This window comes from Xiphophorus maculatus, chromosome 16 (genome assembly GCF_002775205.1).
Source record: "Xiphophorus maculatus strain JP 163 A chromosome 16, X_maculatus-5.0-male, whole genome shotgun sequence".
Classification (NCBI taxonomy): Eukaryota; Metazoa; Chordata; class Actinopteri; order Cyprinodontiformes; family Poeciliidae; genus Xiphophorus; species Xiphophorus maculatus.
The window spans coordinates 21138354-21164518 of record NC_036458.1 but is presented as its reverse complement, the minus strand read 5'-3'; the positions used below and the strand labels follow the sequence as shown (position 1 = coordinate 21164518).

The window sequence follows — 26165 nt, the reverse complement described above, 5'->3', positions numbered from 1 at the left end:
TGTCCTTGTTGGGACCCCATTCCATAAAGCTGACACCAACATGGATCATTGTTATTAGTTTCTACTGTACATTCAGTGTTTTAGTTTCTTTAAACTAAATTTATTACATTTTACTGGTCTTTTTGTGTTTTTTCAAACAATTGCTGTGTTTCCATTAAATAGGAAACAGGATTAAAATCACACATCCATAGAAACGCAGCTACTATTGATGGAAAGCCATAAAAAGTCCATTTGCAGGAGCGACAGCAAACACATGGAAGAAGAAGGTAGATTTTCAGAAGAGCCGAAAATTTACCTTTGTGGCCTGCGGATAGAAGACAAACCCCACAACATGTGAAAGATCATCAGTCATCTAAAAATGATGAGAATGACCCAACTGGGAGACTGCAAAGATATGGGAATCCACCTTAACTAGCAAGATCAAGCAAAGAGATCAAGAAGCATGAATACTCTTGCAAGGAATTGTAGACGCAAAAGTATAACCGCCCTTTTGAGAAACCGTCAACGCTGAGCTGATGTACCGGTTATCGGATGTTTGTGGCTGAATCAAGACAAAACGACAAGTGATTATGCTGATGACGTTCTGGTTTTCTCCAAAAACACGGGACACGTTTTCCTCGTTTGTCTCCTGGAGGGCCGCCGCATTTCAAGCGGACGAATGAAGACGCTCTGAACCAGTCATTCAAACCGCATCGTCGTTTCAGGACGTCAGTGGGACGGGAGTGAAGCTCTCGCTATTAGTCACAGCAGAAGAGAAAGCTGATAGTGCCTGAAAGATGCTGCCTATAGACTGAGATGGAGGAATAAATTGTCCACAGGTAGCTAAACTGAGAGTGTAAAGGACCCTAACGGGATTAAAGAAGTTGGGGGCATCAGACAAAAACGGAGAAATAAAAAGAGAACAGCAGATTTCCTCGGATCAAATCAATGTTAGCAGAGGCGAAGAGCGAAGCAGCAGTACATATAACCAGCAGCGTTCCTGTGTGTGTGTGTGTGTGTGTGTGTGTGCGTGTGCGTGTGTACTCCGTGTGAGGAGAGCGCTGGGGGGAGACCACCTACACTCCCACCTGCTCTGCCTTTTTAGAGGGGCCTCTTCAATCACAAGGCCGGGGTCGTTATGGATGCGAGCCTCTCGCCGCCAGGCATCGTTTGGCTATTTCTGTCCTCGCGCTTTACAGTAAAACGCAGAGCAAAGCCCCATTAGGACCAGGACCTGTGCTTCAAAACGCAAGAAACATCAGACTCTTCCCTTTTTCTCATGTGGAAAAAAAAAAGAAGAAAGGAGGGAAAGAAAAAAAAAACGGTTGCAGTGAACAAGGCTCCACTGACGACTAAGTGCCGCTCTCGTTCGCAGCGGCAGAAGATTCTAGATCTGATAAAAAAAAAAAGTAAAAAAATTCGCCATAACAAACTTTTCTTTGTTTTGGACGTAGATGTGATAATAAATGACTCTGTTCTCAGGCTGACACTGTGATGGGGAATGACAAAGCAGTGAACTGTTTGACAGGCACTGTGAAGATGACTAAGCCCAGGCTTTCAGAGTCACAAATGAAAGAAGGGAAGATGGAGTTTTTCTTGACATGAGGGTAAACTATCAAAGACTCCAAATGCTGCAGATGTGTGTGTGTGTGGTTTTTTTTGTCTTTTTTGGTTGATGTTTTTCCTGCGTTGTGGTGGGTGTGTACCACTAGTTCTTTGGAAGTTGAATGCTTTTAGTGTTACTTGGGTTCGTTTGTGTTGCAGATCTTGACAAACAGAGAATTTTAAAAGAAAATCAGATAAGAGGAGTGACACCGGACTCATGCCATGAATGTGTTGCAAGTCGCCCTGCAGCAACGAGGAAACATGCCATGTTGCATCTTGTTTGTTTAATCCCTCAAAAAAAGATTTCCCTGTGATGCAAAGACCACATAGTTCAATTAATTTCATTGGGATTTTGTGTCGTAAATAGGCCTGTCGTAACGTTAAGGCGCGCGATCACATAATGCGGATTAATCGAACTGTCTATTTCGACCTGAAAGGTGAAAGTTTTCCGCAACAGCATGGAGAGCAACTAAAGTTCAACATTTTTCAACTTTGCGTTGCGTTGCCAGTCCACTTGTCAAGCAACTGTCGCCTCATTGCACAAGATCCATAGATGAATGGAGAGAGGTATTTCTAAACTAAAGTTCAAAGTTAAATGACTTCCTTTAAGCCTTCCTGAATATAAGAACCTGGAAAACTGAGAATCTTCAGACATGTTTGGTTTGAGACAATAACACATTTTCTCAAACATTTTATGAGGACTTGCATAGATTGGCGGTTTTTGATTTGGGCTATAGATATGGGCAGTTGCCCAGGGCAGCATCAAAAATAGGTGTAGCGGCCAAGAACTAGAAAATAAAATATGTTTTATCTGTCACTTATCCCCTGAACAAGTTCACAACTTAATTGCTATTGAGAGCAGAGAGACTACATTATCGGCTTTCTGCTAAAACATTATAGCCAGATAATTGTTTGCATTTAAATTGGCTGAAGTGTGTCAGGAGGAGGAGCTTGTTGATTCCTGCAAGAACCACAACTGCGTTCACATTTATATTTCAAGCTTACAAAGTTAGGCATAGTGATTAATCGTGATTAATCACAGCGCTACAGTCTGTTTGATCTGATTAAAACGTTTAATCAATTGACAGCCCCATTTATAAATCAACACAAAGCAGTGATGGATTATCAAATTTCATTGCATGCTCTACAAATATGGCTTACATCTCATAATACGGGGAAAGTCATAACGAGTCCCGTTTGCAGATTAGTTCAAGGCATGTAGGGGAAACACCAGATCAAAGTTGAGCATTTGTCTGCGTTACTGCAAAACACTATGAAAACAATCCTGTACACCATCATGAAAACACCATCCCTATGATGTAACATGGAGGTGGGAGCATCATGTAAGGAGCTAAAGATTAGGGTGATTTACTTGGCTGATTTACTCAGCGGTGGCATGAAAGCTAATTGAATTTTCAGGTGAGTTTTGGAAGAAAAGAGAGCAAAGTAGGTAAAATAATTCTGACCTTGTGATTTTTCCGTTTTCTTGTCACATCACCTGATCCGACTTTGTGGACTCTTTGTTCTTTTCAAAGCAATACAAGCACAAACAGTTTTCATCAGGGTCACTTCCATGGAAATATTAAACGTTTTGAGTGATTTCATTAGGGTGGCTAATGATGCTGACCTTACATTCCTGTGGGTGAAACGATCCCCAGTAGAAGGGATATGATGATCCATAACATGGTACATTTCAGCGGATTCAGGTTTGTTGAGGTCCGAGTCTCCAAAGACAAGATGACTTCCTAGGAATCTACCGCTGTTGGATAATCCAGAACTTCCTGTTTCCTGTTTGTTGTGCCGGTCGCTCACTTTCCTGTCTGACCAGAAAGCCGATCCCAAGTAGAAATGATAAACCGTCTCAGACATTTTCATATTTGTTAACTCATACAACCTCTCTTGGGTTGTGTTCTGGGTTCCAACTCATTCATAAATCATTAAACTTATTCCCAAAGATAAATCATTAAAGAGAAATGGTAGAGACATGAAAAAATGATTACAGCCTGATTGCTCTAGTTCCAAAAGAATGTTTTCTACCAATTATTGAAAAGTTTAGAAAAGATTTCTAACATACCTTGTTTTGCTAAAACCTAAGAACAGGTTATTTTTTGAAACATCGACACTCCTTTTTAAATAGTTTTACTATGTTTTGAGAGATGCCTTGCTCATTTTCCTATGAGAAGCAAACGTCATAGATGAACGAAATGTTTAAAACAGCCAGCATACAAATAATTTTGAACTTAAGAAAACCTGCTAGAAGTGTGTGATATCGCATATTTCGATATCAATCCGATGCATGGCCTGTATCGCTGATACTGATTCTTTTTATTAAAGTTTGAATGTGAAACTGATGCTGTTAGGTATTTTTATGATTTATCGTTTGTACTATTTTGGACCAATTTTATTTACAAAATACTTTAATAACATATTGACAATTTTTTTTGCATATTTAACAAAGTGTGAAATATTATCATGAGAATAAATCAGAACAAAAAGAATTGAGGTAGAGTTGAGAAACTACATTAAAAACATAGAATTTCATGATGGAATCTGAAAGTAAAGAGTGTAGATGAACTCGATCTTGATCTTATTATACTATCAATCAGTACTGATACCGATGTTATTGATAGTATTGATATTTCGTCCACCTCTAAAAATTTCTTCCAAATTACATGAGATTGGATGAACTTTGACCAGTGACGTGCGGTGAGGTTCATAGCCGGTGAGGCACTGACTTAATCAAAATCAGATTTACAAATATAGACCCCCTGCATGTTATTGTTTAATTTCACGCATGTGGACAAAGCTGGAGGGCAAAAAGACAATTCATACATGTCATCCATAGCCACGATACCGCCGTAGAATAATTCCGTTAACTCAATGAAACTTGGACATGTAGATATTAATTTCGTGCTGTGATCCACGGCAAAGAGAAAGACCGTTAAAGTACAACTCAAAACCATTTCTTTCTGCATCAGCACAGCTACCGTTGCCATTAGCAACTGACAACAACACCACCCCTAAAAAAACACTGAAATATTTCCCACACAAAGAGCAAAACATTCAGTCTGTTGCAGTCGTATGGTTTTAGGCTTAGTGTTTATTTTGTGATTATTAATAAGGGATTGATGTGGTAAGAGGAGAAAACTCTAAATATATCGCCGCACTTGACTTTACTGTATTTCTAGCTCGCTGTTACTGTCTCTTACTCTGCAGTTGTGGAGTCACAATGTCTGGGATCATGAGCGCCCCCTGCCATGAGGCAGGAGAACTGCCTGCCTCACCTCGAAACTGTTCTCTCCCGTTTCTGATCGCTACTCAGCACACGAATCACGTTACACACACAGTTGGTGACAAAAAACACTCTACATTATATACATAAGCTAAATTAGGGAAAATAAGTTAATATATTAAATGTTTTTTAGCCATTTTATTGGTAACGTACAGACAGGAGGAGGATGCTCTCATAGAATGGCAGCCAGTGCAGTTAGAGAGGTTGATCAATCCCAGGTGAGGCTCAGCTCGCTGCTGCCTCACCTGCTGCGCTTCCGAGCGTTTGAATGGGAAAATGCAAAAATTCAGCAATTTTGAAGAAAAAATAGTCAGAATTAGTTAAGCTAAATGAAAAATAGGTACTTTACAGTACAAAACACAGGGTGAAAATAGCAATATAAATTATTTTATTAAATATTATTTTTCCATGATGATAGGTGAGGCAGAGCCTCACCTGCCTCCCCTGACCGCACATCACTGACTCTGACCCAAGAATTGCAGATACAATGGAATGGTTTAGATCAAAGCATTTTAACCTGCTGCATTGGCCCAGTCAAAGTTTAGGCCTAAATTTGTGCTAAGATTTGAAACAAAGGATTTTCACAGATGTTTTCCATCTGACTGAGACTAACTGATCTTGCATAGATTAAATTGACAAAATATGCTATTTATAAATGTGCAAAGCTGGCAGCGAAATACCGCCAAAGTACTTTCAGTTGTTTTCACATCGAAAGGTTGTTAAAGTAAAGAGTCTTCCCTGCTTTGTGTCGGCCGCTCACATTAAATCCTAATGAAATTCAGTGAAATCTGCGGTTGTGAGGCAACAAGGTTGCAAAGCACCATCAACATCCCATTGCGCTTTCGCATGGCTTAAACACTGGGATTAGCTGATCCTTGTTTTTCTAGCCTATTTTTGTCTTTTCTAATATTCAAAGAGTGAATTCCTCATCACTTTCTCAACTCCAGAAATCCCAGGCACCTTAGCTGCTCGGGATACAAGTAAACAACTGCAGCCAAGCAAACAATTACACCATAATTTGTGACCCTACAAGGCTCTTAATTTACCCCAGACGGAGTCTATTTTTGGTGCAGGGCTTCCTAAAAGCAGCAGCAGCAGCTCAGCGTAAAGTGCATTAAAAGCGAGGTAATTAGTGTGCAGAGTAGACCGCAAACGGCTAATTGCGCTGCTCGTGCTCGCCTCCACCTATCGCAACCTCCAGACTGCTCCTAATAACACCCACCTCCACACGCGGCGTGGGGCTCGTGTCCGAACACGGAGCTCCAAAACAGTAATTGTCAGCCGGGAAGAGGGGGGGGGAAGAGACACAAAAACAAGTCTGGTAGCTAGCATAGCAGCCCAAACGGTTCGGACTGCTCACGAGGCGCTGCGCCAGCCGAAGCTCATTTACATACGTGAGTAAGCGCGTGACTTGACTGCGCGAGAGCGTGTACGTGGGTTAAGTTCGTGGGAGCTTGTAGAGGTGTTTGTGAAGCTTCTGTCTGTTTCTACTTCTTTTTATTTATTTTTTTATTTTTATGTGTTTTTTATTTTTTTTTACAGGCACTGATTCACTGCAGGGCAGCCATGTCCAGGCCTGATGAGGACGTGCCGGATCCCGTGCGTTAGGAATGGAGGCTCGGTTACGGGATCACGCAAAGGCTCCCTGAGGCTTAGCAGGAGTTGCCGACGCAGACAAAGTCAGAGAATCTGCGGCCTCTGAGGTCGACAGTAAAAGCTGCGTGTGAGAGTTTGTCCCCAGAAACTGCTGGTGCTGCAGCATTTCTCTGAACCGTCACCCATCTGTAAGGAGTTTTTTTTTTTTTTTTTTTTTTTTTTTTAAATCTCAGCATGAGTGAGACACAAACTCAAACATTGGAGGGCCTCTACAATAACCTTTCTGTTGTATATTTCAAGTGTGCCTGGGTTTCACTTCCAATAATCATGTTGACACCTCACAGGCGTTACCACGCCAGCATAGATGTAAATATTTAACACAATATGTTAAATATTTCAATATCACTATATTTTGTGATATTTATTGCAACAACAATAACTATAATAATTTGAATGTGCTGTACAGCTATGAACTGTATGTCAATGTTTAAATAGTAGAAGCGCCACAAACTCAGATACTACCCTACAAACCTTAAAAAAGGCGACTTCTGTCCATCGTTACTTTAAATAGTCCAATTCTGCTACAGGATGCAATAAATGCTTTTAATTTTTTCTAATGAATAGTCTTGTGTTACAACAATGGGAAAGTAATGGTACAAATTACAGTCCTAACCGTATTGTTGTTTTATGGGGTTTGTAACGATTGACGGTTAGAGTTTAACCGTAGATAAAACGTGATAACAAAAATTTCCAATCACAATGATCACCTCTATGTCTAAGTGTGGAACATTTAAAAAAAAAAAGTCACATCATGCATGTCCAAACTCAGAAATCATTAGGAGCCAATGGGATCCAAAACAAAACCAGAGTGCGAAAATAAAACTGAAAAAATAAAAACGCCACAAAAAAATAAAACTGCACATAAAAGTAGAAACGTCTATATTAAAAAAACATGGGAGAACATGTTCCCAATGTAACCATCACATAAAAAGAGTGTCAGAGTGTCACAGTGCTTATAGTATCAAGTATTAAAAGCCAATTTCACTGGCAAGGTTGTACGTTTTTAGAAAATCGGATGAAAATTAACCCAAAGCTTGTCCATTGAAATTCGTACTTTTACGAGGTGTTGATCCGAAGACCTCAGTCTCATACAAAATGTGACAATTTCTGAGAAATAACATGGGGCAAGACCGTTTATGGCATTCAAAACCAGCATTCGGACATTAAACTGAATTCTGGAAGCCTGTGGAGAGATAAAATCCCCGGGATGATGCGGACGTGTCTGTCAAAACAACAGCTGCAGGGTTTCCAACTAGCTGAAGGAAAGCAAAAGAGATCTGGCACTGCCACAATCAGATCTTAAACTGTTGTTACAGCGACTGATAAGACACTTTAGCCAGGAGACGAAGCTGGGAGAAACTTAATCTGACAACAGAATCAATCTGTTTGTTAAAATTAAAGTAGATGTCAGATGAACTTCAGTATTTTCACTTTCTGCCTTAAAGCTCAGACCAAACAGCCTAAATCTGATGACATCACACCATAAAGTAAATGCTTGTATTTCCAGAAGACATGGTGTTCGTAGTATCACGCTTTGGGGATGAATCACTCATGATGGGAGGTAGTTTCCTGGCCCACATGAAGAATGTGGGCCGGGTGATAAAAGCAACAAGTATATTTACAATATTCACAGAAATGTTTTACTGATGAAGTTCTTGTTTAATTTTCAGCGAGTGGATACCAGAATGTCCGAAGGAGGAGAAGTTATTTGGGGATTGAGGATGAATAGTGAAACAGAAACTGATCTCGACACAGGGAGACCACTAACTGTGGTTTGAGGCACTGTGACGCAATTTGAGGAGTAGGTCAGGTTCTGATGTGGAGCCGGGGGAACGTGGATTGGGTTCCAGAGGTGGTTTGAGGTGAATAGGGTTAGAGTGAGATCAGGCAGCCTGGTGCGGAGGGAAGTTCATTTAGTTGAGAGACAGGCCTAGACCCGGGAGCCGAAATGGGATTTAGTCAAGGTACGTAAAGATGAAACTTCCATAAAAAGTACAAGTAGTTTCCAACAGGAAACTCAAGAGAACTAGAGTCTACCAGTCGTTAATCATCCAGTGGACAGTGGAGATCCACAGTTCAAAACTGTTCAGTTTCAACAGGTGTAATCCTGAAGTAAACCTGTTAAAGGGTGCAAAATTAGCCTCCTCATGTCTTCAGCATAATATGACCAATGGCAGCCCTAAATACCGCAAATATATAGTCATCGCAATATCAGTGGGTACAGTATTCATACTGTTTGGATGGCACTATCTGTTGGCTAGTAGATTTCATTTGTTACTAATATGCACTTTTCATGCTTTTATAATATCTAGCCAGTTGGACAGAGTCTCACAGCACAACACAAATGACGTACCCCAGGATGCAAAAGGCCACAACGCAATGGAAGTTCTTATGACAAAGAGAGTAAAGAAACAGACATATATTTTGCGATTGATATTGTTTAACACTGGAAGTACCAGAGAAAGGTCATTTAACATATCTACCTTTGGACCCCAGAGATGGGTCAATTGACCTGAAGGATTTTATCTAGCAGGTGCTTTTGTTCTGTAAATAAAATCCACTTCAGTCGAACTCCAGTTTGTTTGTCTAGAAAGTCCAGTTTGTTGGGGGAGGTGTGAACACGCAATCAAATTCTGATGCAGACCATAAAAGTGAACTCTGGTCGGCCTAAAACCCTAGATCTCAGTTTGGTTGAAGTGAACTCTGACACGGTTTGAATGCGTATGTGAACGCTAAGATCACCAGAGACCGCTCCAAAAGCAGCAATCAAAATACAGCACAGGGCATTCTGGGTAAATACAAGCAAAACAAAAGTGTGAGTTTAGTTTTAGCTGAAGAAATGGCTTGTTGTCTTTTACAAAGACAAAAGTGAAATCCTTCAACCGCTAAAACCTGATGCTACTCCATTTTTATTTACATTTTGTGAAGAAGCCAAGAAGGAAGATGGGCTCATGTCTTCTTCTGAGGTTTTAGTGTCTTTCCCTTGAGTGGTCCTTGGTGCAGCGCCACCACAGGCGAGGAGGGGAACAGGTTTTTCAAATTGTTTGGATTGTTTGACCCTGCAGTGCAAAAGTGAACCATACCAGCTGAAAATTTAACAAATGTTGCAGCTTTGGTCCCTAATCAAAACCAGTCTACTGGACTATCAGCTGTGAAAACACCCTTAAACTCAGGCCGGCCGTTCTTTAAATAAATGGAAGCTTCAGTCTGGACTTATTTATACACAGTCTTGCGTCTGACTTTGGCTTTGTGTCCAGCAACGCTCCTTGCCGCCGCCTCTATCCCCACAGAAGGGATTCCCTGGTCTGACTTTGGCGCAGCTATGACGACTTGGTATCTGGATCCTAAACATTTCCTCTGTTTTTATTTGGTTTCAGACAATGGAGTGACACCAGGAAGCGGAGCAGACACCCAGGATGAGACTCAACACAGACTAGAAACAAACGCTGACAGGCGAATGTGGAAAGCAAACATGATTATTCCCACACAGACTATTTTTTATGATAAAAATGACAGCAGCTGTTTTCCAGTATGCTGGCACTTAAATGAAACTTAAGTAAAAGAGGATTCCTGCTTGGGTTGATGATTTATATACAACAAAATCGAAACAGATTACGAGCTCTTCGGAGGCCGCCCTGGCTGTACTCCGGGGACGCTATTTTTTTTTTTTTAACTTTTTGTTTTGTTTTGAGAAAAAGCCAAAAATGTTTGGACCATGTGGCAGATGAAGAGGCAAAAGCAAACACGCACTTCTGAGCCGGGCGGCTGCGGCTGTCTGACTGAGCCAAACCGCAGCTGAGGAGACCCACTCGAAGAAACGATCTGATGCAGTTTGGCAAGAAGGCGAGCGCATCGAGTTCAAAATGCGCCAGAGACTTTGTTGGGAGAGGAGGATTTCGAGCAGCGCCACTTCAAGACTCTAAAAAGAAAATGTCAGCGGTCCTAAATCTCCAGAGACACATAGATGCACCCTCAACCCCGCATTTCTCTTACAGTAAAAGTCTTCCTGCGCTACAGGCGCTCTGACTTCCAACATCATTAAGAACTCATTCTACTGTCATTACCATGGTTGTAAACTATCTGCTATAAACTAAAGAAGAGGCAAAATAGGGGGGCAGAACAATGCAAAAGTATCAAAAATGGCATTGACCTCTGAGCCTAGAATCAATGGATCCTACTTTTGATTGACTAGAAGCCATCCAGATTGCCCCAAAGTCAGGAACATGACTCAGAAGTCCTGCAGGCTGCTTCAGATTCACCGAACCAATAGTAAGGGGGAGGAGCTGGTTGAGGAAATCTCAGATTCCACTCGCATGTTTTGGTGAAACATGCGAGTGGATGAGGCCCGTAAGATCTTAACATCCCTCAGGTTGGGAGGCTGCGTATCATTTTCAGTCAATGTTTAGTTATGAGTTTGAGAAGAAACCTCGCTGCTTGCCTGAGATGTTGCCTTGCTAATAGCGCAGGTTTGACTGCCAGGATTCATCCGAATCTCTGTTGAGACATCTGGCAAAGACGGAAGAGTTCAGACGTTTCAGCGAGATATGGCAAACAGAACAGGTTTGGAGCTCTTTCGGAGTTGCTGTGCCTCAGGCCCGGGCGTGGGTGCAATCCTTTTCCTTCCAACTATTTCCACGTGTGCCATCGGCTTCATCTCTTTTCATCCTCCTTTGCCTGTGGAGTAAATCTTACAGGCATCCAGTCACATTTACAGTGCCTCTGCCTCGGCACAGTTTTTGCTTTGTTATCGCACTCAAATGTTCCAGGTCTTAAAGGAACAAAGGGCCAGAAGTCATCATAGTTTTCAAATAATGACTTCATTTGTGAAGGAATAATAGCTGTCCATGCCCACACCTAGTCCTGTCTGAAAATATAATTGCTGTCCTTGTTGAATCTCATTTTTTGGCTCAATTACACTGTCCACACCCAGGCCTGATTACTTACCAAAACTGTAGAATGAAGAAACCACTTCAACAAAACCTGAATGTTTTGTTGAACCGCTTGAATGTTTTGAACCTGAACCGCTGAATGTTTTACCTATTAAAGTATGTTCTACCATTAGAAAGAGCTCCACCTATCTCGCCTTAACCTCCTGCGGTGCTAGCATGACTGCAGATGTTATGGCCGGACAGTGGAGGGGTGTCCCGTCAGACCGTCAGTTCCCGAAACCACACACACACACAAAAAAAACTCAGAAAAGCGCACACGGGGTCAGTGCAATCCCCTCCCCTTGGACCGCACATGGAATAAAAAGCTTGTGGGCCCAACTCTTCAGACTGCGGGAGGGGTTCAAAGGGCAACTCAAAGCGTGGTTGGTTGGTAAGTAATCATCATTGAACCATAGCTACCTTTTCTGGAAACTTTGTGTTTCAGTTACTATATTCATGACAGATGTAGGTTTTATTTATTTCTACTGTATTTCTATTTTTATTCTCGAAATGGTATTAATGTCATTTTCTAGCTTGTGTTTGTTTAATGGCACTACAGATGGAAATTAACATTTCACTAAATCCAGTCTTTTTACGACAACATTGTACGTTCATTTATATGCACTGTCCTGTTCAAATAAACCCACTTAAATAGAATCAGACCGACACCGTGACTAAGGCTAAAATACCTCAAAATAAGGAAAAGCGACAGTCACCCACATTTATCGGACTGGAAAAGGTAACGTCATTTCAAAGACTTTGTGACTCCAACAAACGACAGTGACAGCCATTATCCAGAACTGGAGGAAACGCGAAACAGCTGAGAACCTTCTCAGGAGGCTACAAAATAGCTCCAGGAGCACATCGGTGACTCAACCAGGAGGCCGTAAAGGAAGCCGGAACAACATCTAAAGCACTGCTGGCCTCACTTGCTCTAGTTTAGATCAGTGTTCATGATTCAACAATTGGAAAGAGAGACTGGGCAAACATGGCATCAATGGGGAAAGTGGCAGGGCAAAACAACACTGATGACCCAAAAGAACCCAAAGGCCGTCCGTCCACCAAAAATACAAAGACATGGTGAGACATGGTGGTAGTAGAGTGATGGCTTGGGGTACATGGTGCGCTATGATACAAATGCATGCCGTATTACACAAGAAAATGTGAAAAATATTAATGTTTCTCCTTTTTACTTCACAATCATGCACTGCTATGCGTCTATTTGACAAAATTCCCAAAAAGAACAACATTGAGGTTTGTGGTTGTAACACGGCAACACATCAGAGACATCAAAGGGTAAGAACACATCAAGGCACTGTACTGTCAGACTGAGGAAATGCACTCTCCTTCCTCTTACCTTCTACCTACTACTGTTAAACACAACTATGACACTTGTGCTAAAGCAGAATGCAAACATTTGAGCACTTCCAAAGATGATACACGTGCGTCTTGGTATGTTCTGTTCACAGTCGGCTTTTTTTAGGAAAGCTCCTCCAACCGTGTCCCAGCTTTTAACAGTGTCCTCTACGCAGCCACCACAAACACCAAACATAAATTGACGCAGAAGATGAACGAAGATGGCGTTTCCTGGAAGGTGCTTACTCATTCTGCAGAGCGGCTACAAAAAGAGAATTAACAAGAAAATAACCGGAGTGGAAAAAGTTGAGATCTCATCTGAGTGCAGAGTTTTGTTTTTTACATGAAGAATCCCTCTCTGTCTGTTGGAAATGGGTTTCCAAGTCCAGGTTTTCCCAAACATAAAATCTGTGCTGTCAGATGAAAGATTAGGAGCAGTTAAATCCCGGCATGTCGTCAAATGCTAAAAATAAACATCAGAAGCTGAAGTTTTATCTCAACTCTACATTGTCTGACTGAATGGCAAACGTTTGTAGCTAGACGTCAAATTATATACAGGTCCTCAAAAACGAGCTTTTATTTTGATATTCCACTTCCCCTTATCGGCAAGCTAATTTGCATATTAGATAACTATTTAGCTACACACTAAATATTTAACTAGCAACTTAAATAGTCAGCAAGCTACATATTTAGTGTTGAAATTAAATATCTAGTCTGAAACTAAATATTTAGTTTGTAAAATAAATATTGAATTTAGAGTTTAGTTAGTTTGTCAACTAAGTGTTTAGTTTTAAAGCCAATTATTTAGCTCAGTAAGTATTTAGTTTGTAGACTGAATGGCTTCCAAACTGCGTACTTATAAACTAAATATTGAGTTTATAATCTAAATATTTAGTATTTAAATATTTAGTTTATGAATTAACTATTTAGTTATGAACTTTGACATTTATGAATGAATGATTAACATGGTGAAAATATGACTGAAAAATGAACTTCCACATTTTTTTTCTCTATGATTGGCTAAATAAGCGAAAAGTATTAATGTTCATTTTTTACTGTGTAACTTTGCAAACAGCATCACATATTTTCCAAATGATATTGGAACGTGACATTTGAAAGATGAATAACTATTTACATTTCCAAACTTCACTCTTTCCTTCTTTTCAGTCTTTTGCCAACTTTAGGACTGAACTTTGGAGCATTGTAACACTAAAATGAGGAGTGCGTACGTAGAATTTTATGGATATCTTACAGTATTATTGTGATAGCAATAAAAATTGTGATGTAAAAAAAAACACAATTTATTGCTTCTTTTTTAGGTATTGTGTGGCTGTGACTGCGTGGCACAGCATTCATGGCGCCACAAACACAAATATTGTTCCTAAGAAACATTCCCATTTAACAAACAGGCCTCTGCAGGACTCCACCTACTTAAAGAAATGTGATTTATGACATTAAACTTCACATGGTAACTGCATGTAATCATATTTTTTATTTTGCTGATACTTTTTGATGCTTTTGTGAAACAGTGGACAAAAATTGTAAAAGAAAATAACATTTCCGATAATACAGTCAGTTGCTTTTTTTTTTTTTAAATTGATATCAATTAAAATCTATCGAGACGATAAATCAAAATTCTTATCAAATAAGGTTTTTTCACGATAAACAATACGTCAAATAGCCACAGCTAACTGAAATATGCTTTGATCCAAACAGTCATGAGGTCTCAAGTCTTTTGACCGGCTTCCTCTTAAGAAAAGCGTCCCCACAGCATGATGGTGCCACCACCATGTAACGGAGTTCATGGGCGATAAGAGCACATTTCCAGAACAATATTACTTCTTTTTAATGTGCATAAAACTAGCCAGACACTATGGCGTAGTGCAGGGGTGGGCAACTCCAGGCCTCGATGGCCGGTCTCCTGCAACTTTTAGATGTGTCTCTACTTCAACACACCTGAGTAAAATAATGAGGTCATTAGCAGGACTCTGAAGAACCTGACTGCACTTAGGAGGTGATTCAGCTGTTGGATTCAAGTGTGTTGGACCAGGGAGACATCCAAGAGTTGCAGGACACCGGCCCTCCAGGACCAGGAGTGCCCACCCCTGGCGTAGTGAGACGCTAAAATGCAGATCAGCTCCGGCATTGTGGGATCGACATGGCGGAGAGGAGGAAAACATCAACATACCATCATGTGCTGTTGACGAGGGAGATGATGGTGATGATTTCACGATGATGTATCGTCTATTAATAGACCTTGCAACGAAGTGACCACAGTCACAAAGGAGAACAGCAACGCCACGGATGAGAGGCCCCATTATGTCCAAACCAAGGAGTCAGCCGCTGTGTCAGGAGGGCACGTCGCAAACAAACCGCATCTGATCGACGGGGCCGCGCGCGCCCACCAGCTCCCGCCGTGCTGCCCCCCCCAACCCCGACCCGGTTCTGCTGAGTGGGCGTAACATGGAGTTGTGAAGGTCAGGGGGAAAGACTCCAAGGCTTCAGGCTTTGACCTCTGGTTCGCTACACACACTAACACACACACACAGCACGCGCGCACACGCAGTACAGTTTCCAAGCTGCTCTGAGTCACAGATGGAGCCGTCGCAGGAAGCAGAAAAGGGCAGTTAGTTGTGGAAAGGCAGGCGACAAGTAGGCCGTAAGCCCTCTGCTCTGGCAAAAAGAGAGCTGTGCAGAGGTGGAGAGGAACAATGAGACGGTTGAGAGGAGGAGGTGAGGAGAGCAAACACAGCAGCTCACTGTAAAAACCTCTTGGTTAAAACAGAGGGAATGCAGGGGATTCCAACCAGAGCACCGCCATTCTGTAGGTTTATTTTTAAAGTTATAAAAATAATAACCATATATCATCTGTACAGTTCTTTCTTTTTTCCACTCACTTATAATAAATGTCACATGCTGTAATACTGGAGTCCCTCCAGCAGGGCCGGCCCAAACCTTTTTGGGGCCCTAAGCAGATTTCCTTACCAACAGGTCAACATCAGATGCTTCATCACTACTAGGCTGCTCTAAACAAGTAACTACAAAAACAAAAACAACAACAACAAAAAAAAAACAGTGCAAGGCTGTCTTATAATAGTTTGGATCTACAATCATTTATGGATGAAAATTTGATCCATACAATACATTTTTTAATCCATTTGTTTTCTGGTGAAATTAAAAAACAAAACAAACAGACAATACATTTATTTTAAAATGTTACTTTAAAAAAAATCAATTATTGTGGCCCTCTGAGTGCTTTCAATTTCATAATTTTGGCCTTCGTGGCAAAAAGGTGTGGACACCCTGTTTGTTGTGGAAGAGATGAATGCATATTCGCACCGCATTTGTCAATTTTCTTGCTTTTAAAAGGTCTTGAAAACCATGTGTGGAAATCATTTTTCTCCCCTTTGCAAATTATGCAACTGATTCCCCTGAAATCCTGAGGAGACACACAAATATCTAAAGTAAAGAGTAAAAAGGTTCAGGGACGGTGCATGTGTTAGTTAAAGAAAAACACGTGTAGGAGAAAATAGACCGCATTCTCCACAGTAGTTTATTTGTCTTATCTTCTCCCTTCATGCAGATGTTCAATCTGTGGTTAAAAAAAAAAAAACATCCATGAATATACTCCACCCTCGGTTACATATGCGTTTGTTCACGCACACACACACACCCACACACACACATGGACATTTCCTAATCTTACGGTAAACAGCTTCCTTCCACCCTGAGGCTTTGCCTTTCACAATCTCACCCAGGGATCCAAAACAGGTAACGCTCGAGTTTTGGCACCGATCCATCTGATCCTGACTGTTAAAACTCCACGTTTTGCCAAGCAGCTCCTTCCATCCCGAAACCCACGAAAGACTATCCAAAAAAAAAAACAACAACAAACAAACAAACAGAAAAAAAAACATTTAAAAGGCAAGACTATGTCCTACAGCAGGTTTTATACCTCCTCTAACAAAAAAAAAAAAAGCAGAAGTCAGACAAAGGAATTTCTGAACTGGAGAGGAGAGAACAACTAAATCTAAACAGACTAAACAGAGACATGACTAACCGAGATGTGACTAAGGCGGCGGACAGTTCTAGATGGTTTTTTTTATGCACATATTATAACTTGATAAGTGATGTGCTGAACTCGTACGTCACAAATCTACCCTAACTCCACTGTATTCATAATTTCTAAAAAGGCGGATTAATAGAGATAAATCCAGGGGAAAACACAATACCACATATTAATCAAGCTAGCCCCCTCTTCCCTATCTTTGTTTTTCACCAGCATTGGGCCGGGGTGGGCACGGTGCCACCTCACGAGTGTTCCCGTAAACACTCCCCCCAGCCGGGGACCGTGAGCGGTTGTTCAGAGCCAAAATGTCAGTGGGACTGTGGCGAACCTCCAACCGCAGCTCAGAGCAAAGCCCCGGACCGGAGCCGCTCCGCGCAGAGCATCAGAGCCACGGCAGCTGCACACAGAATGGAGTTTTTATAGGGGAGAGGAGGCTCAATGCTGCCAGGAACTGTTGTTTTTCCTCTGTTTATCTGCACTCCCATGGATACTGACAAAAAAAAGGAAAAAAAGCATGGAATCATACTAGTCCGTCGGTGTGGCGGAGAATTCCCTGAGATAAGGGCGTTAGGAGATATGGGACCTTGGAAATGTCCAGCAAGAGAATAAGAAGAAGCGACTGACTTAAGGTACAATCCCCCCTCTAATCACATCTGGTGGTGTAGTCATTTCTGATTAAAGTCAAATCATTAAGTACAAACTGCTTACTATGTTACTCCAATCAGGATTCCCACTGGTCCTTGAAGTCCTTGAACATCTGGGAATTTGAAAAACTAAGTTCAATTCCCTGCAAGGTTTTTGAAAAAAAAAAACAACAACAAAAACGTTCATTTTCTTTCATTGATTCTGACCCAACAAATTCTACGCCATTCGGGGGAAACGCTGCAAATGTGGGGGAAATGGGGAAGGGAGAGAATGTACCGTCAAACTGTCAGTTCCCGAAACCACACAAACATTGCAACCTTGTAAAAGCGCACGCGGGGGTCACTGTGATCCTGCTGGACTTCGCACAGAGTGATGGGGTCCAAATGACCCACAGGAGGGTTAATCAAATTTGTATTGTACTAAAATCGTTTATTAATAACATATTCACTGGTAGCATTAGGTAAACGTGGCCATGGATGGTCTTTGAATTTGAGGAAATTTGTCCAGGGAAGTCCTTGAAAGGTCCTTGAATTTAACATGAACCAAAGGCTGGGATCCCTGTCAAATTTGAATTTGAATGTTCATGTCTGGCCTCAAATTCTTAAATGAATTTATTTGTGGGCTTTGACTAGGCCATTATAACACATGAATATGGGACATAGTGCTATAATAAAGTTACGTGTTCAGTTATCAAATGTTTTCCATAAAGGGTGAAAAGTCCTGTTTTTGTTTCATCTGACCAGAGCTTCACCTTCCACACATTTCCTTTAAAAATACCGAAGCCTCCCCACATCGGGATTTAGCCACCTCCGTGTTTCACCATGGCAACAGTGATATGCCGTTTTACTTTTCTGCCACAAAATTACATTTTCATTAGAGGTGTGCAATATAATATATTTTGGTTTCCGATACCAAGTAAATACAGGACCAGTATCACAGATACCAATACAGATACCAATGCTTGTGCTCAAGTTCAATAAATCATCAAACCTCTGACCTCTAGGTTGTTGAAACTTAGCACAGAATTTGGACAAAGTTTAGAGGTATGCACAAAATATTGTATTCTATTATATTGAAACAAAATCTTGGTTTGAAGTAGTAAAATTTCAAAATGGAATCGGAGTCTAAAGTATCAATCTTAGCACAACAGTGTCTTTCCGATATTGATTACCAACTTGGTATCGATATTTTGGATCAACCTTCCCACCTCTAATGTTGATGTCTTTGTGACCAGATGACCTTCTTTTAGTTACATACATCTTGGTGTCTCAGTCTGGATACGGGACTTTTTAAGACTTCCCTTTAATAACAACTTCCTTATTGCCACACTCCCATAAAGCCCAGATTTATGAGGCACACGAATAATACTTGACCTCTGAGCACATGCCTCTATCTGAGCAGTGGATTTCTGCAGCTCCTCCATAGTTACCCCTAACCTAACAGCACTTTAATCCCCCAGTGAACTTTCTCCCTGACTCGCCTTCTGTGTCCATTAGCCTTCATGACGCTGTTTGTTATGTGAAGTTCTCTCAGTTTGACTTAGAAGGAAATTGATCTTGCTGGATTTTATGTTGGGTTATCAGAATAAAAGGAGGCTAAATGCAGACGCACACCACGGATTTTCTGATTTTAATTCGCAAAAAACGTCCCAATCACGCGCGGCTCGGTGTCGGTCAGTCTCGTGGACTCGGCCTGTTCTGGCATATGGGGTCACTGCGGTGGAGGCAGCCTGCGTGGGCGTCGGAAAAAGTACAAACAAAAGACAAAGGTGCCCTTCTTGAAAGAAGGAGAAAATGAAAAAAGAAAAAAAAACCCAGACAGGTGCACAAGAGAGGAATCGTGTTTCGTTTCCCCGCACTCCTACGAGCTCTCGACCTTTATCGCCACAGAACAGCAGGTCTTTGTTGTGAGACCGGCGTTAAGGATCAAAGGTGGGGGGGGGAAATTAGATGAACATGAACCTCGGGTTTTTAGATAACTGATGGTGTTTGGCTCGAGTCAGATGAAATTTCCTGCCTTTCCTGTCCCCTTATCAAAGTGGCACGCCGAGCGGGCGGCGTGCCCAACGTCGGCAGCACCTCACCAACCTGTCAGGAGGCAAGCAGGAGGTGTCTGGTAACAGACCGCAGGTACTCTGTCGGCTCTAAGTAGAACTTCAGAATCTGTTTCATTCAAGTTTAAATAAGTTTTAATATATATGTGTCTCTCATTCCAAGACACTCTGTCTCCTAAATCTACTGACTTGAAGCCAATTTGCTCCCCTTTCCTGGGGGGGAAAAGTCCCTAGCTTCCCACCAGCATGGATTGAGTTTACACAGGAGAAGGAATGCTGCTGGAAGGACGCCTGAAGGGGCGTGGCTTTTTGGTAGCCCTTCTGGAGGAACAACTCGTCACCATGCCCATATAAGAGCATACCCATATAAGGCTCAACCAACTTCCTCTATACGAGTGCTCGCAACGAACAGCCGAACGTCTCGATATTTTCACAGCATATTTTTACGTCTAACAGGCAAAAAAAAAAAAAAAAAAAAAAAAAAAAAAAAAAAGAACAACGGAGGAGCATATTTCATAATGCCCCGATCGGATATGGAAAGAAACAGCGATTTCCTCTGTAGTTTGACAATAAACAAATGAATGAAAGAGCAGCGCGAGGGAGAGACATTTTTTTTCTTTATTTAATAACCTCACAGCCTCGGTTATCTAACGGGCATTTTATGTAGGCCGCACGGACGCAGGAGGCGGTGTGTGGACGGACTGCGTCGGGTTATTTCTCCGTTGCCATCCCTCCTTGGTGCGCCGCTCTCTTGCCTACAGGCTTGTTTACAGGCGCCTCTTCCCGGCATTGGCGTCACCCGACGACGCAGTGACGTGGCGACGGAGGGAGCAGCCAATGAGAGCGCTCCGTGAACCGTGCGTCTTGCGTATATATATAAGGAGCGACACCGACCGGGACCGAACACACCTCACCACAGGAGCAGACAGGAGTGAGGAGAACTTGACGGGATTGTGTACACAGCAGAAACTGAGAAAAAGAAAAGAAAAAACAACTTTTACCTGCTGACACTGAGCTGAAGAGAGATTTGTTGGACCTTAGCTTTCTCTCTCTCTCTCTCTCTTTTTTATCCTGTTTTCATTTTCGGACAGTTTTGGGGACATTTGAGAGATACAACCCGAGCTGCTGATTATTGTTCATTATAACACAGATTGATTTGTTTTTTTTCTAGAAGCAGCCGGTAAGCTTCCACCTTTTTTGTGTGTGTTTGTTTTGTTTTTTCATCCTTAACGACTTTATGTCAACAAAGATGGAACAGCCTTTTTATCATGACGACTCGTTTCTGTCGGCTTACGGCCACTCAGATGCCGCCATGCACGACTACAAGGTGCTAAAGCAGAATATGAATTTGAACTTGACAGAGCCCTATCGCAACCTGAAGTCTCAGCTGAGGGCCGAGGCGGACCCGTACCAGGGGGGGCAGCCGGACGTCGGGTCCCTGAAGCTCGCCTCCCCGGAGCTGGAGCGGCTCATCATCCAGAACAGCAACGGGGTGATCACCAGTCCCACGCCGGGACAGTATTTCTACAACCGGGGCATCACCGACGAGCAGGAGGGCTTCGCGGAGGGCTTCGTGAAGGCGCTGGACGAGCTCCACAAGATGAACCAGATGCCACCTCCGAACGTCTCCATCGGAGCCGGCGGGGTTACGACGTGTTCGGCGGCGGCCTCTAGCGTCTTCGGCTCCGCGCTGCAGCCCGAGGCTCCCATCTACACGACGCTGAACGCGTACTGTCCGAACGCGAGCACGCTCTCTTCCGCCTCCAGCTACCCCACCGCCACCATCAGCTACCTGCCGCCTCACCACCAGCAGCAGCAGCAGCAACAGCAGCAGCAGCAGAGCCACACACATACCTCGGCGCCCGCGGGACACCTCTTCCAGCACGCGCACCTGGGCTCCGGCATGCACCCGCAGCGGCTGGTCGCCCTCAAAGAGGAGCCCCAGACCGTGCCGGACCTGCTCAGCAGCGACGGCTCGCCGCCGATGTCCCCCATCGACCTGGACACCCAGGAGCGCATCAAGGCGGAACGCAAGCGGCTGCGGAACCGACTCGCCGCCACCAAGTGCAGGCGGCGCAAACTGGAGCGCATCGCCCGGCTGGAGGAGAAGGTCAAGGTTCTGAAGAGCGACAACGCCGGGCTGTCCAGCACGGCGTCGGTGCTGCGGGACCAGGTGGCCCAGCTCAAACAGAAGGTCCTGACGCACGTGAGCAGCGGCTGTCAGCTGATGCTCACCAGCAAACTCGAGGCGTTTTAGGGGCCACGAACTCACACACGGACTGCTAAATGACTGAAAAGTAATAAACACTGGAGGCACGTTCCGCGACGTGCGGCACTGGACGGCGCGGCCAGCCGCACGGAGCCGACTGCAGACCGCTCTGATCCGGACTGATTTGAAATGGTACTTTCGGATGCTGGTCACCGCTCACAGGACCGTTCAACACTTCAGCATCCAGGCCGAGCAACACAGCGGGCGCTGGTCCACATTAAGTCGGGTTTACTAATGGTAGAAAATGGGAATGATTATTGTACTACTTTGTAATTTTTTGTTTTGTTTTTTCTGCAATGCTGCATTTATTCTTTGTAAGTTATTTTTGTTTGCCCGGTTGATCCAGGCGAACTTTTGTCCAATGTTTACATTGTCTTTTTTTATATATATATTATTTGTGACGTGTATTTAAGTAAATTGTCTTTTGAAATGAAAGAAAACGACTTGAGTGGTCTTTTATTTTTTTTACATATTGCTTAATCAATGGGAAAATGAGAGGGATTTCCCCCCCATTGCTCTATAACCCTAACAGTTATTTGTCTATCCCTCCCAGTGTGCACTTATACAACCCGAATTCTGGTTTCCGTGTTTTTACGTACAGCACGTACCGTGTCTTTCCGAATTACGCGCGGGGCATGTCCAAATATGGGCATGTTGGTGTCTATTTCGTCACAAGGGAGGACTTCTGGGAACCCCCGCCCAGGTAACACCAACCGGTTTCACCCGAGTCCCGCCTTGTACCGAATAGATAAAAACTCCAGCAGGGCGGCGGAGTTTCCTCCTCATTGTGCAACAGTTACAGGGAACTGCCGCGCCAGGGCTGGGCAAAGTGCAGCTTCTTATCAGGTGTTCTGATAAAACAAACTGTGAAGAGTTTAGAAATAACATTTCAAGACGAAAAATCTAAAGTGCTTAAGAATAGATGAATAAACAATCGATAAGAAGCAAATTTAGAAAATATTGTAAAACAAAAGTAAATCTATGTCTGGGTTAGTTTCAGAATGAAATGACTGGCATCTATTTTTTTTTATTTTTTTTTGGGGGGGGGGAGGGGGGGGGGTGATTGCATTTCATTACATTGGAACCAGCATAAATTACAGGTTTGACAGCCAGAAGATAAATTACTTTACAAAGTGTACTTGTTAAACTAAATTAGTGACACAATGAAAGATCATGTGATCTGGATCATGTTGAAAAGGAGAGAAGATTCTAATTAGGAGACGAAAAGTGAAATGGGAAGTTAACTTTAGGGGTATGATATGCTAGACATTAAAAATATTGAAGTTTATATCAAGAATATTAGGTTGTAAACAATGGTCAATGGGCATTTATTATTATATCGCTGCATTTCAATTGGAGTTTAACTGGAGATATTGGTTCAGTTACGATGATGTCTCTCGTCATTGTTGCGGCGTACAGTTGAGAACGGAAAGGCTGACCCGATTATATTCTGTTATATATTATGAATTAGTGTTACAGTGTTACATTACCCCATGAGACCTGATCTCAGATAAGCGGAAGACAGCGGATGGATTATAGTCGTGCCATAAGTGACTGGTGGTTTCTGTGTCGGAGTCGGATTAAAAGTTTACAGCTTTCACTAATGGCGAAAAAATCAAACATGCTAACAGAATAGCCTTGCTAACAATGAGGGCCGCGGTTGGCAACGGGCAACACATCTTAGCATTTGGTAGTCCGGGTTAACGTGTCCCCTCAGTTTGACGCTAGCATTAGCACTGTTGCTAAATTAGTCAAATGTGACTGTAACGTTAAATTCTGGCTCGAGCAACAAAACTTTCTCAGGGTTTTTTTTACGGGTCACCTCTGTTTGACGCTAGCATCAGCATTGTTGTGAAACTCGTAAAAAGGTGGATCTGAGGTTAAATTCTTGCTCCAACACAAAAAACTTTCTCAACCTCAAGTCTTGCAGCACAGCTTCGACTCAGCTGATGCACTCATTTGTAATATAAACAAATCCACCCTGTAATATTTACCAAATTCTTCAGCTTAATTCCCATGACAGAAAGTCTTATAAAAATAAAGTAGCTGATGGTCGGATTTAACTAAAGCATGACACTATCTCTATAAACTAAAACGCTTGTTTAGAATATAAACTATTTTAATGACTCATATTTAAAATTCCTTTTTGTAGTGCACCGGTGAAAAGAGTTTAGTCTCGGATGTCAGACAAACCAAATCCCAACTAGGCCAACCAAAAGTCTAAAGATTTAAAGACATAGTTAATCTGTCTGTATAATTGTGTTTTTTGTTTTTTTTACTCCAGGGGAAGTGACAGTGGCCTCAGGAATGTCGGGGGCGTCACACGCGCCTTGGCACGGGAGTGGGCGCGAGTGGGCGTTGGGTGAGTGAGGGAGAGAGCGAAAGGTTTGCGCTGCCAAGCCGTGGGATTCCAGTGGGACGCATCACTGCCCAAATATGTCCGAAACCAGAAGGGTCAAAACAGGAACAGGAAACAGTAAAAAAAATAAATAAATAAAATAAAATGAAGGAAGATTAACATGGAACATTTTGTTCAGGGTCGCCACGCAGTTTTGGACAAACGAGGTCGACGCGGTTACATATTAGAGATTACACAGGAAGATGAAAGTAGTTAAATAAAATTGTTCAGCTTGGAATCAAAAAATCATTTCTTTTTGTTCTCCGTTACTCGTGCAAACTTACACCCAAACTTGTCTGAAGATACAAACAGTGAGGTGTTACAACTGAACAACGATCCAGAAAGAACAGAAAACTGATTACAGGTGGAAACACACTGTAGAAACAGAAACTACTCAAGTTGCCAGAAGTCCATAAACAACTAGTTTTGTGCAGCTATCACTGTTTTTCTCTGGTATAATTCTGGGTGGGTACTGGCAGAGATTATTTAACTTTGTTGTTTTCTTGGCACTGACCTCCCTTTTGAGAATAGTGCATACGTCTTCAACGGGATTACAGGCAGAGCCAGCCTAGAAATTTGGAAAGTTTTGACGCATTAATTATCAGTTAATGTACGTTGAAACAATTGTACCCGAGTTTTAGTCATATAAAGTGAATTAGGGGCGACGTTAAAGCATTTAGAAGTAGTCCGCTCCTATCAAATTAGCACCAAAACAGCCTCCCAGCATGATGTTGACATCGCCATGTTTAACAAACAAATCTGTGTTTCTAGGTTTGAAGGCCTCACCTTGACTTCCCCAAACATTCTCATTGTAATTGTGGCAAAAATGGGTCAACTGTGTCTGACCGTTAGCATGTGTACACTTTCAAAACGGCTCAAAGCCAATTCAAGGAGAAGCAAGCTAAGAAGCAGAACCTGCTCTGCACTGACCCCCCCCCCCCCCCCCCCCCCCCCAAAAAAAAAACACAAAATCTCACCAAGTATTTTGATATATTTTCCAGTGCAAATACCTTAGTACATTTGAAATAACATCAAACTAACTCATAAGTAACTTTTCAGCAACAAATTGGTTTGTTTTGAGTCAATAATTCCATAATATTGGGAGATTATTTCCCTTACAACATGAGGAAAATGTATTAAGATATTTGAACTGGATAAAAAAAATACTTGGTAAGATTGTGGTTTTACAGTGTACCCACCCCCTTGATCAGCTTTCTGAGTGTTTTGTGTCATTATCTAATTCTAATACCAAATAAGTTTCTGTGTACTTTCACAAAACAGACCCTTAGCATGATGTGGCCACTACCATGTTTAGCAGATATAGTTGTTTTTTGTTCGTGGGTTTTTTTTCACATTTGCTCTTTTCACTCATTCTTGATGTCACAAGGTTTGCCTTGGAAAAAGATCAGTTCAAACTTCTAATTGTATTGTGGTACAGTGATAACGATAAAAATTGTGATAAACAGAAAACAACAATTTATTGCTTGTTTTTAAAAAAAAAGTTACTGTATGACTGTGACTGTATGGCACAGCACTTATAGCATCACAAATACATATTCTGTTATTGAAAAACTTTTTCTTCAAGGCTTCTTCAAGATTCCACTTACTTAAACAAATCCTGATTTGTATCACTGCTTTACACACGACGGCTTCATTCAACCGCATTTTCAAATCTTCCTATTTTGATGGTCAAGAAAACATTTCCGATTATACCGACAGCTTTCAGCGATAAATCAGAAATTCTGATCATGAGACGTTTTTCACGATAAATGATAATCGTCACGATAAACGCCCAGCCCTAGTTCAAAACTCGCTACTAACAGGCTCCGAATGCAACCCACAGGCTGTCAACAGAACACGTCTAGTTAAAGGTTAGCCGCTACATTTTGTGACCACTGACCCAGAGGAGCCACGC

General features: G+C 42.2%; 1 protein-coding gene and 1 long non-coding RNA gene across 2 annotated transcripts; both read left to right on the top strand.

Moving 5' to 3' along the window:
* The first annotated feature begins 5958 nt into the window (after nt 1-5958).
* LOC111611604 lies at nt 5959-12729 on the top strand. Its single transcript, XR_002754112.1, has 3 exons — nt 5959-6270; nt 6419-6660; nt 9910-12729. It is a non-coding gene; the product is annotated as an uncharacterized LOC111611604 (long non-coding RNA).
* A 7739-nt stretch (nt 12730-20468) lies between these two features.
* LOC102225015 (transcription factor jun-B) lies at nt 20469-22286 on the top strand. The gene has a single exon (XM_005802806.3). The coding sequence runs from the start codon at nt 20821-20823 to the stop codon at nt 21838-21840; it is 1020 nt and encodes a 339-aa protein (XP_005802863.1). The 5' UTR covers nt 20469-20820; the 3' UTR covers nt 21841-22286.
* The last annotated feature ends 3879 nt before the right edge of the window (nt 22287-26165 follow it).